The 15,564-nt window shown below is 39.4% G+C and overlaps 2 protein-coding genes across 6 annotated transcripts; one reads left to right on the top strand and one right to left on the bottom strand.

The window, feature by feature from the left end:
* The first annotated feature begins 977 nt into the window (after positions 1–977).
* Positions 978–2,794, top strand: LOC140791736 (subtilisin-like protease SBT3.3). Of its 5 annotated transcripts, none has more exons than XM_073142378.1 (3): positions 978–1,292; positions 1,429–1,567; positions 2,413–2,794. In XM_073142378.1, the coding sequence occupies exons 1-3, from the start codon at positions 1,081–1,083 to the stop codon at positions 2,524–2,526; spliced, it is 465 nt and encodes a 154-aa protein (XP_072998479.1). In that variant the 5' UTR covers positions 978–1,080; the 3' UTR covers positions 2,527–2,794. The 5 variants fall into 5 exon arrangements, with proteins under 5 accessions (XP_072998479.1, XP_072998482.1, XP_072998480.1 ...); XM_073142381.1 differs by having other exon boundaries at positions 981–1,292; positions 1,429–1,526; XM_073142379.1 differs by having other exon boundaries at positions 981–1,292; positions 1,429–1,526; positions 2,401–2,794.
* A 1,043-nt stretch (positions 2,795–3,837) lies between these two features.
* Positions 3,838–13,903, bottom strand: LOC140791930 (DDB1- and CUL4-associated factor homolog 1). The gene is made up of 14 exons (XM_073142657.1): positions 13,546–13,903; positions 11,653–11,734; positions 11,401–11,517; positions 11,134–11,306; positions 10,142–11,042; positions 9,899–9,996; positions 9,397–9,811; positions 8,674–9,273; positions 8,407–8,586; positions 7,756–8,286; positions 7,299–7,409; positions 7,035–7,153; positions 5,335–6,934; positions 3,838–4,816 (listed from the first exon to the last, which is right to left on the bottom strand). The coding sequence occupies exons 1-14, from the start codon at positions 13,734–13,736 to the stop codon at positions 4,097–4,099; spliced, it is 5,838 nt and encodes a 1,945-aa protein (XP_072998758.1). The 5' UTR covers positions 13,737–13,903; the 3' UTR covers positions 3,838–4,096.
* Positions 13,904–15,564: the final 1,661 nt, after the last annotated feature.

The raw sequence follows: 15,564 nt of genomic DNA, 5'->3' as shown, positions 1-15,564 counted from the left end.
TAGTGTAATCAAAGAATTTATGCGGGCTATACATACAGTTAAATATATTTCATTATTTAATAACCTAAGTTTTTGAGTCAATTAATTATCAAATATGAAATCAAAATTTTTTTTTATAGAGATTATAGATTCAAACTAATAATTGAGTCGGATTTAGATCTGTCAAGACAACATGAACATATGACTCTTTTATTTTATTTTTTAAGAAAAGTGAAAACTTAATTATATTATTAAACATATATTATTGGAACTGGAATCAAGATACACTCATTCAAAATGAGCCCTTTTTAACCATTTGAGTACTATCCTATTAGGGAACACAACTCTTTTATTAAATATGTCGTAGTATCAAACGTGATAGGACACATTCACCTGTGTTGCTTGCTTGGGTCATAAACAGATTATTGCACTACACAAACACGATCATCTCCGGCAACAACTACAGTCGGGGCAATGAGTATGTTATAGTGAGGCAGCTAAAGGGAATGGTTGAAGCATAAAAGACAGTGGGAATGACGGCTGTGAATGCCTCGACAATCTCGGCTAACGAATGAGGGGAATGGTAGTGGTAAAGGCCTCGATAATCTTGTCGAGGGAGGGAGGAGAGGCAATAATGGCGTAAGCCTTGGTGACCTTAGCAAGGGAGGAGGAGAGCGGCGACAGTGGGGGAGGAAAGCGAATTGTTTGGACTTCAATGATGAGAAGCAACAAATGAAGATTAGGATCGAAGAGATGAAAGCGAAGAAAGAGTAGAATAAGAAATTCTACGAGTTTCTTTCCCTCTCCCCTTTCCTGATAGTCTTTACTAGGAAGGGGCAGAGGCATTTCTTCCCTAATGTATTTTTAAACCTTAACATTTAACTTAATGATCCATTGGTTTTAAAGGTAATACTCCATATAGTGGCAGGAGCGATCTAAGACTCTAGATAGTTATATATGAACTCTGGACTGAGATCAGAATTTCGAGGGTATGGAAGTATTTGTCTATTTATAAATTAGGGAAAGTTAATTCGAAAATAAGAGGGTAAAATACACCTAAAAAACTTATTTTTACAAGAAAAGGGTACTAATCGCTCCACGATGCGGTTGAAGCGAAGAAAGACACTCTTCCAGCACTCTTCTCCTCGACTCCTCCTCCTCCTCGCTCTCGTCTCTCTGGAGATCTTAATGGCGGAGGAGAGCACGAATCCCGGCGCGGAGGAGGCGACGGTCCAGATCGTGTACGTCGACCGACCCGAGGGCGAGGACCCCGAGGAATTCCACATCCGCGTCCTCGCCTCTGTCCTTGGAAGGTGGAAGTTGATGCGTTTCCCTTATAATTGTTAGAGTTATTATTATTTGGTAATTTGGTGTTCTTGTTTAATTCTGGGACTTGGCCTTTTATTCTTCGAGCTCTAAAGATCCTCCGTCCTTTGGTTATTTTCTCAGTGAGGCGGCGGCGAAGGAGGCTGTGATCTACCACTACAAGCACGTGGCGAGTGGGTTCTCTGCAAAGATTACTCCGAAGCAAGCGGAAGAATTGTCCAGTGAGTACTTGCGCGGATTCTGGTCTCGATTTTGGATTCGGGTATTTAGACTGCAATTTAATTGCTCCAGCTTGTATTGGAGTTATAAGCATTCCATAATGAGTTAATAATAGCTATATAGGAACTAAATTATTTTCACAGATGAGTAGTTTAAACCAGCGAATAGTAGTACATAGGGTCCTCAAATTAACTTGAAACTTTCCTACAACTATTGTGAAATTCGTGGATACTTTAAGTCTTGGACAGTTTGATCTTCTTGATTGGGGCTGGAGAAATTGTGATAATAGGTATCACTTTTTATGAAACAAAAGAGTCATGCTGTAGATCGAAGAGGTCACTGGCAAATAAATTAGATGGATTTCGTGGTTGGAGGTTTTTCTTATCATTTCTTCTGTGAGATGCTTGCTATATGAAACATTGTGGAATCCTGCAACAGATATGTAGTTGTTGATCTTCTGGAGTATGCAAACCTAATATACCAAGTTGTAAGAAGAATGTTTCTCAGTGGCCATTCTAATTGTTGTTTACTAGAGTTTATGGTTATTTTCTCCTGATTAATTTCAGTTATTTTATCTTAAAATTTTTAAAACCAAATTTTCCTGCTTTCCACCATCAATTGTCTACTTTCAGATTAGTCCATTTTTGCTCTCATAACAATTTTAAAGATTACCTCTTCTTGCTGGGTGAAACTTCTGTAGCAATATATACCGTCTGCTTGCTTACCTTCATCTTGATATAGTTGCTGGAATCCGGAAATAGAAGGCCTGTTTCTGTATTGCTGCTTATCTGAATAAAAAGTTATTCCATTGCTTAAATTATGTAATTATTTCGACAACTTCTTTCTCCTTTACCAATCGTCTCAATTCTGACTTAGTAGAGAAATCAGAGGTCATCGAGGTTGTGCCGGATATGGCTGTCCAGCTCCACTGACTCGGCGCTCCTTGGGTCATTGCAAGAACATCCAAAGTTCCATACCGTTATGCACGAATTTTGGAAATAAGCCTATCAAGGTTGAGGAGTCAACTGAGCATCTCAGCGGCCAGATTGAATGCCCAAATCAAATTAGAGTTTAGTGTATAGTCTTCCTTCGTGTGTGTTTGTGTATAATTGCTTAATAAAATTGATGTCTATGCAACTTTAAGGAAAATGGATGTGGATACCAGAAGTATTGTGTGTGGTAGTCATCAATCTGTTCAGGAATGTTGTTATTAATTCTGCTTTGATATATTCATCTGATTATATGTATCTAGTTGCACTATATTATATAATTCACACTGTAATCTACATCTTCTTAGCATGATGTTTGGATCACTCTGCTAAAACTCCAAGAAGCCCATTCCAGTTTTCTACTTCCTGGTAATTTAACCTTGATCTCTGATACTAGAATGATATAGATACCTTTTTTTAGAAATATTTGATCCCTTATGTCATTTTATCAAACATAAATTACGTGGTACTCATTAGAGTAGCTATACTTCTTTAGTAGGTAAATGCTGAGGAGGTCAGCTCTACCTCATAAACAACTTGGCTGTTGATACACACACTCTCAATCTAGATTTAGAACTTTCATCAGAGAGTACTTGAATTGTTTACGCAATTAAGTTTCTTTGTCTTTTATCTCCTTTTCTTTAAAGGAAATAGCAAACCCAAAGCAGGAACCTTTCTCTAAGAAGCAAATCAAATTCTCCATCCAACTCATTCCCCTACGCGAGATGAGCTAAGAAAGTAACAAATGCTAACTATTCAAAAAGATAGAGAGAAAAGAGCAGACTTTCCTCTTCACCTTTTCGATATATGCCATTCAAGCGCATCACTATACGATAAAACAGCATCCTATGGAATGGAACCCAGCCATGTAAATCTGGAAGGAGATTTGTGCAATCTGATGCTTATGGATCCAAACTGATATGCATCTCCCAGTTTATCACAACACGCTATGCCAGAATCCAACTCACGTAAACCATAAGCATTCTCTAATTCAATGGATTCTTGTCTGACATCTCATGACCTAGAGTTTCTGTTCTCTAATTCATCAAACTTCTCTCCTCCTTGCCTACTGGTCTCCCACGGACCATCTTTTGGGTGGCAAGCCTCTTCGATCTTGTTTGATGATTTTTGTTCTTGCTGCTCAGCCTATAAAATACAACTAGAACTTGGATGCAGACAAAAGTATGATTATTATGATCAGATGAGAGTCAGTTTGCTCGCCCCCTGTTAAAGAGTGCACCCAAAGCTCGAAGGCAGCAGCTCCATGACAGTCTCACCAATGAGGGAGAACTACATGGAAAATCCAGAACTAGGGAAAGGAATATTAACACAAAAATGTCAAGATTGACAAATAAGCTTAGACATCTACAATTCCATAGATATAATGAAGTGCATAATAGCACATATTCTTCAACGCAGGCAAAAGAAAGTCTTCTTTTCTCTTCCCCCTCCACCCGGATCGACCTTTACTTACATGCACCAGTAGCTTCAATATATTTCTTCTTTTTAAATTCTACTCTACCAAAAATCCAAGTACAAATAATTACAGAGAGAACAAATTATAAGCTCAGATCTCTACAGATTTAGAATCCAAAAGCATTGGCAGCAAAATCCTCCTCACCACTGCTGAGGGACTCCATGGTATCACTGTCATCCTCATCCCCGTCCTCACCCTCAGCCATGATCTCCAACAAACCTTGGCCCCCATCAAAGTCGGCATCATCAATATTGAAGTCTCCATCTTCATCGAGCTCATCTACACTGTCGACATCTTCATCATCTTCATCATCATTACTCAGGTCACCTGAGTCTGTGTCTCCATCACCCTCCAAATCAGCTGCAAGGGCAGGGTCTAGATCAGCCTCTGAATCATCATTGTCCTCGTCCTCCTCTTCCTCTTCTGTTTCACCACCATCTTCAGGGTCTGAATCATCATCAGTGGGCCGTTTCCTTCCTACCTCATAAAGCCTGGCCGATGAAAACATCTCATCATGATCATCCATGGCAACAACCCCAACGAGAGAGTCAGTGGGGTCAGAAGCAAAGTCAAGGACACAGCGATCCACTTGAACAGTTGCAATTTCTGAGTAGTTCACTGCATCTATCGTGCGGAAGGCAGGGAATAGAGGGTGTCGAACTCGACGAGTGTTAAGAGCTGAGGCAACTTCGTCAAGGTTGCGTCTGAGAATTGCATATATGACATCACCACCACCATTAAATGTAATCACCGTCTGGTCCAGTGAAGGAACACTTCTCAGAAGCTTGAATTTACGGAGATCCCAAACTTCCGAATTGAGGATTACCTGCATAGATTTGAGAAGGACAAATGACAAGTCAACAAAATAAAGGTAATACATATACATGTACATGTATATAGTCACTTGTCTGAGAGACCATTCTACGTGACTACGCATGATTCACATGTCTGTCAAAGACCAAGTCCAAAGATTGGGACAACAAAAGAAGCAAGTATCACTGTAGAAAGACCAAGGGAGAAATTCAACCAGTTGACAAGCCTACATACAGAAAGCGCATGCAAACATAAATTTTACTTATCTATGTTTTGCTCATGTCTCTCGACAAATAACAACCCAGTGAACTGAATTCTCGCCATTGATGGGTTTCCAAAGAAAAAGTGGTAAACAACCTTACCCACAATGCTAGATATGGCTACAACACAATGGCGTGTGGCAGTAAGCCTTACCGTCTCACTAAATGACATCATATTACATCTATAAATGAATTATTTGCTTTCAAATAAAAATGCACTAATACACAGCAAACAACAGATGAGAAAAGGAGATTTATACGTAGCTTATACCTCGTTACCAGCAGGATGAAAGCCACCTCCACCATAGTCAGTGAACTGGTCAAACCGATGAACAGCACTCGAACTGCGCCTGTCCCACAAAACACCATTCCACAACACCATGTTGTCCAAGGGACTGAAATGTATAAGTGACTGCATATGCCCTCGACCCGAACCAGAATGGTTGTTTGAGTTGTCAGGAAGCCTCAGCTCCAGATTACACGTCTGAACATCATACAAGAGAACCTCCCTACGAGATGCCTCTGAAGAAAGGGCTGCAAATACCGTTCCCGAATGGCTAAAGCGTGCAGTTTTGCAGCCATCAAAGGAATGCAAAGGCCCACCTGAGAGTGAAAAAGCATCCCAGAGCCTTGCCTCATAAGCTCCTGAAGTAAGAACCAGATGATTTCCGCCGGACAAGGCTGACTGCACCATTGTAACATGAGATTGGTGGCATGTCTGACTCTCCAAAACATTCCCTGTGTTAGTATCAAATATCTTTAGCTCACCACAGTGGCTCCCGGTTGCAATGCGGGAGTCTCCAAGAAAGGTAATGCAAGTCAGAAGTGTGACATCATCTCTACAAGTGCGACATGGCCTGAACCTACTATAAATAAATTGGCGGTCCCTACGATGTGCGTGAATTCCACCATACTGTTTCCTAAACTCACGGGTGCTTATACGTGCAGTAGCATTAGCTGGTGCATTGAGACTGCGGCTAGGTTCAGGGCAAACATGAGGGTGCAAGAGAGAGAGTGGCGGTAAAGTAGTTATGGGAGCTGGGCACTGACGATGTTGATGCTTCAAGTATTGCACAACCAAAGAGTCAAGGGTCGTCCTCTCAACGTTTCCAGGTTGTGAATCAGCTGTGAGACCAAGTGACATTGGTGTTGGTGCTCCAGGAGTGAAGTGAATATCATCCAAAGTGTCCCCAGGAATATTGTTGAAACATGACCTTCCAACAAGATCTCGTGGAGTATAAAGTGCATTAGGTGATTGGACATTAATATCTGTTAGCAGACAACTTCTGCGACTAGAATTTGGAGTCTGACAAACTGGATGTTGAGAAACAAGCTCTGTTGTTGCAATCCGCTTGGCTGGTGAAGCAGAATTGAAATCCTTCAAGTCCATTAGCTTCCGTTTCATTGGCAACAATATAGGGGTTTTAACTGGAAGCTCCACATCTGCACTAGTATTGTGTATAGACAGAGATTGAGCTTCAAGTCCCCCAGAAGTAGCAGTATTTTTTAATGCACTAGATGCTTTATCAGAGGATAATGAATGTGATGGAGGCTGCTGATTTGCTTGTGACAAGCTGGAAGAGAAGACTAGGGGCTTCTTTTTCAAAGACACCAATGATGAATCAGATTTTACAACACCATCTTCGTCCCGTGGACCAATCTTTCTTGTATCTTGAAGAAACCCACAAGATGCACGCCCAGAAGGCCATTGGTGTTGCACAGATGAAGTTTCTTGGAGAGGTGTCTGGTGGAGTGCAGATGTTGTTCCCAGTGATGGCAAAGGTATCAAGTCAGCCTCTTTTTGTAGCAACGCGGCAGTTGCCGTTAAACCAGATGCTTGGAGATGTTCATGTATTAGTTGCAACAACTCCCTGTACACCAAAAATCATATCATCTGAGTAACAATAGGTAGGCTAGCCCTAAAATTTTTAGAATATCTTAAATAAGATAACAAAATAGAAGTCACTAGACCTGGAGTGGTAAGAGATGGGAGTGGCAGCAGCTATAGCTGCTCTTTCAATCCGCCTCAATGTTGGAGCAGCAGCATCAGTGGCAGCCAAAGTACTCGCCTTCCCAGAGTTCGTTAATATCTGTCACATATATATTAAGCCAAATAAGCAAGAAACATATTGCAACCAATCCAGATTGCCATACTGTTTCTGAGAATGAAAGCTCCTTTCAGAAGTATAGATGGAAATCTTCAGAAAGTCAGATAAACATTGTTCTGTCCCTTACCGCAATCAATTCAATCGTCACTTGCAACAACTCACTCTGCCACCTGCCTTGCTCAGCTCCTGATGCTTGACTGCCTGAATCTCGAATGAGTTCTGAAAGCTTCTTTCCCACCTGGAATATTGAAAGAGATTGAGTACAATCTGAAAAGACAATCTGCCTGCTTTAACAAATCCATATAATTTTGCTGATGGTGAAGAAATATACTGGTGATGGAGTCAATTCTCACATAAAGGAAAAGGAATAGCAAAATCAAAGAAACCTGAAGGGATTTTGGGTGTAATTTAAATACTCCATTAACCACACACACAAAAAGGAAACTTGACTTGCATATTGGAAATTAAAAACTGAAAAAGCAGTAAATGTTCTAACAAAATTTGCTATTATTATGAATATATAATCACAAGAACAAGAAAATATTAGAAGTTTCATTAAACCCTGTAACACAATATCAATATACCTGAAGCTTTGTTAATATATGTGCGATTGTATCATCTCTTGCCAGGCCAAGTAGTACACGGCATGCAAGAGCTCGTATACAGTCAAGAGCTCCAGGAGGCGTGATCATCCTAGGGTGAAGAAGATGCAAGAGAACCTTTATACCATTATTGGCTCTAACAGCTTCCCTTGCTTGCCGATATCCTTGTTCCAGTTGAGCAGCAAGACCAGCAGAACCAGCTCCCTGTCCTAAAGATATCCTGCGATCACCAACTACTCCTGATGACATAGCAGGCACAGGTGGGTTTGCTACACTTCTGTCCACCAGATTGCACTCCCCATTGCGGTCCCGAGAATCATTTTGATTGGATGATGCAAGCGCACGATCTGAGATATTTCTTTCTAGATTCCTCTCTCTACCCTCTATAGATGGCCCATTTAAGGTTTGAACTGAAACAGGCTGCTGGTTATGTGAAGGACCAGAGGGCTTGTTACTGATTGAAGGAGGTGGACAGACAAGATTAACCAAAACGTTTAATGCTGGGTGGATAACCTGATATGAAAAGAAAAGGACATGAGAAATGTGCAGTTAAGTTGTCTTAAGAATTGCATATCAACAATGCTAAATCCAGAAGATACACTATGCTAAATAATTATGAAAAACATTATTTACCTCAGGATCAGCATAGCCAGAACCATTAGCTGCATCTAGAATGACTGCCATGCCTACACGATCATTGCTCAGAGTAGCATTTACAATTAACTTACGGCTGTATGGTACAAGTGTTACAATATGGAGAACACCAAATGCATATTGGGCCAAATCATGGAGATAGCGTTCCACAGGTGGTGCCTGTAAGGACACTATAGTAGGTCAGAATCTACTTCAATAAAGCAGATTTCAGCAATAATCAAATCTAGAGTTTGTGGAGTAATTTACCTGACACAATTCTAACATTGTTATATGCCCATTAGATGCCAAGAACTTATCCACTGCAGGCCAACGAGCTCTCACAAGTGCAGGTCCTAGCTTCCTGTCACGCTGTATTTGAAGAAACACTGCATCCATAGCCTCATTGCTGATGTCCATTGGTTTATACACAGCCCTCGCACTTGAAGTGCTTCGGGCTATACTACGACTACTTTTATTTGGACGGAGAGAATCCACAAGCATAAGGAGATGAGCTCTGAAATACTGTCGTAGTGCAACACAAGTATGGTAAGCAATCTGCTTTTCCGATGCAGTAAGCACTTCTGCAGGTGATCGATCATTTCTGAGATTTACAGTAGAAATCCCTAGTGTTCCAGAGTTCCCACCTGATCTGACAGACGCAGCTCCATGTAAAAGATGCAACATTTTTTGCAAACCTTCCTGTGTATCAAAAGAATCCAAGACTGCTCTGAAGACAAATGCCGCAGCATAAAAGATTGCTGCATTCTTTCTAGCTTGATCTTGAGGACACTCAAGAAGCTGAAGGGCTAACTCAACCACCTGATGAACCACATCAGATGGGAGAGCACAAACACGTTCCATAATACCCTGCAAGCATCTTTTCCAATAAATCACTTCACACAATTTAAGAAGGATAAACCAAAAAATAATAATGGAAGATATAATTAAAGAAAGAATAATGAAGCTCCAAACATCAAGCACCACCATTACCTGGAGAGAACCAATTGTAAATAAGCAAGAGGAAAGACCAAAGTATGTCTGAGAGACTCTACGAACAGACAGAAGTTTTTGCATGCCACCACGATCAACAAATAATGCAGCAAATTTTCGATGAGCAGCTAATGCGCAAATTAATTTGAGTACTTCTGGCAATAATGCCAAGTGATCTGGTGCCTCTTGATCTTTAATGCTGCGTTGCAATAATGCAAGGCAAACATCAACACCTTTTTCATGCAGAATAGGTCCCAAAGCTTCAACGTACTCCCCAAGAATTTCAAGACACTGGATGGAGTATTTCTCTCTTAGTTGCGAGAGGGGCTCGTCATCCAATATGATGAAGTCTTCCAGCTCCTCGTCCTCATTGGATCTCGAGTCCACAATATCCTTATTCACTTGGCTGGGATTACTGAACAATAAAATGCAAGTATAGATAATAGGAAGAGAAAAGAAGGAGAAGGAGAGAAACAAGAGCCAGAAGTGTGATGTCTGTTACCGTGAGACCTCTGTTGACATAGCAGCATCAACGACAGTAGATGCAGCTTTAGAAGCAGCTAATACAGCTGCATCTTCATCATTTGAACTCTTCCAAACCTACAAAACAACCAGGAAAATACATTAGACCAAAGGCTATGTTATGTTTGAAAATATTCACATAATTGCGTTCTGATGAACGAAAGGCTTCATTATCGTTCTTGTGAGGTAATATGGTGATCGGAATATCTGATCTCTTGCTTACCTCTAAAGCAGCAGTCTTGACAAGTTCGGCTGCAGCATCACCTGCTGCTTTAATTGCTTCTGTGGGAGCATTTGCTATCCGTGCTTCAGTTTCAGCAGCTTCTATAGCCTTCTTTACCATTTCAGTTATATCCTTTGAACCAACATTGCAATCTTTCAATCTGTCATCCTTATATTCTCCCAAACCAGAAACGTCACAATCAGTCCTACTCAAACTTCTTTTCGCATCAAGTACTTTCTTGACATCTTCATTCCTTATCAAATTCTTATCCTTAGGACCACGACCTCCTAAACGTAATCCAGAACATGGTGACCCTGAACTCCTTTCATTTTCTAAGATGCCTTCATTAGTCCTCCCTTTCCCTCTTGTCCTTGAACCACTTCGGTTTAACCTTCGCCTTGATGAATCATCCCTCAAATTTTCATCAGCATCATGTCTCTCGCTATATTTGGACTTCTCATCCTGCAAATTCCAACTGTGCCATCCTTCTCCAGTAAGATCGTCATTCTCCTCAACCTCATATCCACCAATTACTTGTGATGAAGAATCAGTAAGCTCAGAATTCAACAATTCACCACCGTCTCCCTGGTGATCGTCTCCATGTGCTTGCCTGATTCCAATACCTCTATCAATATCTCTTTCAACAGTTGGATCACCAAAAACACCTTCCTCTGCAATTCTTGGAGGATCCAACCGGGAGCCATCCATAACCTGACGTGTTCTGCCCCTGTTGTCTTCCCTAACTCTAGCAGAATTGGCAACCAAAGCATGCTTGGTATCTGAAGGAAAATTAGCATCTTTCTGATTCGAACTGGCCTCTCCTAGGACCCGCATACGCAAATACCGCATGAGCTTAGCTGACAAACCTGATGTAAGAATATCTTCTACAACTTGACTACCACTGAGAAAAAAGATAAGGTATAAAATGAGTGTAAAAGAAGCAACTAGAACAAAAAAGGAACATATTGAACACAGAAATTTGGACAGCATACCCGGCTAATGCTATAGCAAGCAGTCCAATAGCATAGGTCCTCAACATTTCGGAATCCGCTGGCTTATTCCTCCCTAAATGCTTCCAATAGCATTGATCACCAGAAACTACAGCATCATCCAGCACCCAGGTTTTGATCTTATCAAGAACAGCATCCTCAAAAACATGGGGATACTGGACAAAGACATATATACATCATTTCAAGTTAACAGATAAAATCAAGAGTTCACATCATAAAAGAACCAAACCAACAACTGAATTAGCTAACCATCCAAGCTGAAGAGCAGCTGATTAGGAGCCTAGCAGCAGCAGAGCAAACACTAATGGAGTATCTATTTTCTGATAAGAATTTTGATGAAATTAACTCATAAAACTCATCATTTTCCTGCATCAATAAAGGCTTCATTAGGCCAGAAAAAGATGATAATCACACTGGAACCTCAGTACTAAAACACAAAGGGACACTCAATAGCGGATCTCATATTATATTAGGCGATTTATTTGAGACAAAATAGCATACCTTCACTAAGTTACCCAGCTTTCCAATAGCATAAGAAGCCCGTGCATTGTTGGAAGATGAATTTCCAGATTCTTCTACATATCTAACAAGGCCAGTAGATCATACCAGAAATTTCAGTAAACAAAAAAGTAGCACAAATAAACTGAAATTTAAAATTGCACAGATCCATGGGCAGCAGAAAAGACAATCCTTTTATCAGTCTTTTGCACCGTAAAAACTAGACCAAATTTTCTAATCAAGAACCAAAAAATCATAATAACATGCAACATAGATATTCATGACTGATTTCCAAATTTTTCTTAAATAATTAAAATTGGGAACTGACACAATGAAACACCTCAGTACTATAATTAAGTGTGCGGAACACTTCTATCGCCCACGTTGCGATTTCTCCGTGTCTGCTTAATGCAGTAGGACAGCATGGTTAATTGTCATTAAATCAAAGAGATCCATAAAGCAAAATCTTACTAAGTGGATGATGTGACTCAGGAGAATGGGAGTAGGATATGATAATTGTAAATGAGCACGAACAATATACAAATAAAATGCCACAAACAATGAGAGAGAAGCCAGATAACCATAAAACTACATTAGTACTGTGGTAATTAGTGAGATATGTAGCAACAATAGTGATGAGTTTAGAAGTCGGACCAACAATAAAAAATAATCAAGCATGGATAAAGTTAGAAAAAAAGTCTTAAGCTTTACAGAAGCAGGATCAGAAGAATATACTAAGAAGAAATACAATATAGTTAAAGGCAGGCATCAGTGCCTGGAATTCAAAGATCCAATATTTATTGCACTAAATTTTGGAAAATAGGTAGTTATTGTAAAAGAAAGAAATAAAAAGCAAAATAATGCTGTTCAGTAGAGAGAAACAAAGAAGTTTAGAAACTCAGCAGCATTAACTCCCCAAGAAGGGTTAGCATAACAATCTACATTTCTATACTACTGGCCGTGTCAAATGGTGTCGCAAAATAATGGAGGTATTACATCTGCAGGATGATTTAATCATCTACAGGACTAGAACATCACAAATTACATCAAACCCTAAGGGCTGTCAGTTTGTCTAGGACTATAACTTTCCTTTCTAAAGAGGTTTTAATATCGTAATTAAAAAAAAAAATTGCTGGCAAATACTAGAAGTCTTGGTTATGTACAATTAGTTCTTGGGTTAAAGCCTCTAAACATAAGAGGCAAAAGATTTTACTCACATGTCCTTGAATTTTAAATCATGTCCTTTAGGATTTTAGTCATCAGAGTGAACCATAATAAAAACTAAGTGTACAGTGGCAAGCAAACATATTTGGTTCGAATATGAAACAAGTAGCGTATCTAAAGCCTGTCACTGATCGCGTGATACTTCTTCAGCTCGATTCAAGACAACACCCTGTGCTGGATCAGAATTTTCAAATTAGGCTAATCAGGTCTAGCACCTGGATGGATATCTGCCCAAGAGTTGATTATTTAGTAAAAATTTACTCATTACCACGAACATCACCAAAAACGGGCATTTGCGTAACACCACCTATTGTAATCAAACCAAATGGAAAGACCTTATAGAATATATCAAGAGGCTCCAAGCTAAGTGCCATAAAAATTGGCCAGCTTTTTTTCGTTAGCTTCCCGAATATACCAAGTTCTCGTGCTCCAAGACTTAAATGTCACAACATAAAAAGCACATAAATCTCTACCAAGATAACCACCCCCATCCCACCCCCCGGAAGACCCCCCACGCCACTCCCGGGAAGACCCACCACCCCAGTCAAAGAGCTACCAACCACCACCACCTCTCACAACCCACGCGCTCCGAGTAATAACCTCTGGACCGAAACCCTAGAACCCGGATTACCGACGGGCTAGGATTCAACAAAATGAAGAGAAAAAACAAACCTGGATTCCTGCGCCTCAAACATGGAGGCGAGCGTATGAAGCAACCTAGGATTTGGGCTCCCCTGCGTCTCGATGATCCTAGCGATCAGCTTCTGCGCCTTCGACAGCAGCGCCTCGTCCTCCGTCGCTGCCTTGACCTCCTCCTCCTCCGCAGCCGCCGCCGCAACCACCGCCGCCTCCTCCGCCTCCATTTGCGGCGGCTTCCTCCTTAGGGTTTACCTCGCGGAATAGGACAAGAACAATAACAGATACCAGATCAATTCGGAGGAGGACGGCGATATACAGAGAGAGAGCGAAGCAAAAGATAGGAGAGAGAAAGAGAAGGGCTTATACCTAAGAACATCTCCAGCTGTGTTACGATGTGCTGCTGGAGTAGGTTCATTTCGCTCTTTCTATGCTCGTCGCTATAGATCACATCCACCGACACGTGCTGATGAAGTACGAAAGGCCGATGGGGTTGCGTTTTGGTTAAATACAACCACGGAGTACTTGAACGGGATAAAGAGTGCAACGGCGCGGCCTAGAATCTCGAAGCGTCCTGGTTGAGCTCTATTGGTGAAATGACCGAATTGACACCCGAATGTAGTCGGTCTGCGCTTTTGGAACACTCCGATGGGCCTAAGACTTTAGTTTAATATTAGGTTGATATTCCATAAATTTTTCTAAAGTCTTGTTTGGTTTTAAACTAAGCCCCAAACTCGATTAATTAGTCCTTTTTTTAGTCTTAAATTTTTAAAGATAAATATTATTAGAAATTAAAAAGATATTTAGTTACTGAATCAGTTTAAGAGTCTCTGAATTAGTTCGAGAGATCCCCATTTCTTAGAAATAATAATCACGGTTCGTTCAATCTACATGTTTTGTAGGAATATTTTTTTTATTTAGTTTATAATTGGTCTAGAGCTTATTATCTATTAAAAAAATATAACAATACATTTTAGAAAACTAACAAGTTATTTTTGTGGGCAATAAAGGCCAAACATAAGGGGTTAGTAGTGTGAAAACTTTTCGATTTAACTCAAATATGAATTTAAATACGGATAGAATTTTGAAGAAAAAAATTAGATACGAGTATAAATTTCGGATACAGATACAGATCGGATATAATTTTTCTAATATGGATATAGATATCGGCTATCCATTTAAGTGCATATATTTTTAAATAATTTACCTTTTTAGTTTACTTATTTAAATTATGAATGTTGATATTATTATTAATGATACTCTATATTTATACGTATTGACATGCAAAAATATATAAATTTTTAAAACTTTTGCCTCCAAAAATTGTCATAGAATTCAATAAATGTCATAGAATTCGATCAAGATACGTTTAAGATCTGATCATCTATCCAAAAAATATCTGCCTAATATCCGTATTCGGACAAAATATATAGATCCAAATATAAATTGAGCACATTTTAACCTCAAGAGTTAGTGATAAATACCTATGTGGCAAAGTGTTAATAATAATAATACAAAATAAAGAATAATTAATATTTTTAAAATTTAATAAATTTTATTGTAAAGTTGTAGATTACGAGCCCGTTGATTAATTATAAATATTTGACGAAATAGATAGTTGTTTGTGATATATAAATTTGGACATTTAGATTAACCTTTCTAACTAACTGAGTCACGATAAAATCCAAAACTATACTAATGCCTGCACCATATATTTTTTAAAGAAATGTTTATAGTTCTATTTTTTAAAAAGAGAGATTAAACAAAGGAGCAGTCGATGTTGGTAAACAAAAGGTATATATAAGTATAATGGAAAAGCTCCATCCCATGTACATATGAAATCTATAATTCGAATAATATTTGTGAGTCAATCAATAATTTTATTATTTATTAGTCTTACGAAAAGTATAAGAGATAATACAGTATAATATGACTACTACAAGCCGATACAATTTGTTAACCATTTGAACAGAGTTACGCCATTCTTACTAAATGACCATAGTAGCCGTGTTCTAATTTATTTTTATAATTTACTCCTCAGACTTATTATTAAAT

Source organism: Typha latifolia, chromosome 7 (genome assembly GCF_019914945.1).
Source record: "Typha latifolia isolate L0001 chromosome 7, TyphaL0001v2, whole genome shotgun sequence".
In the NCBI taxonomy this organism is placed as follows: Eukaryota; Viridiplantae; Streptophyta; class Magnoliopsida; order Poales; family Typhaceae; genus Typha; species Typha latifolia.
This window is presented reverse-complemented; position numbering and strand designations above follow the sequence as displayed.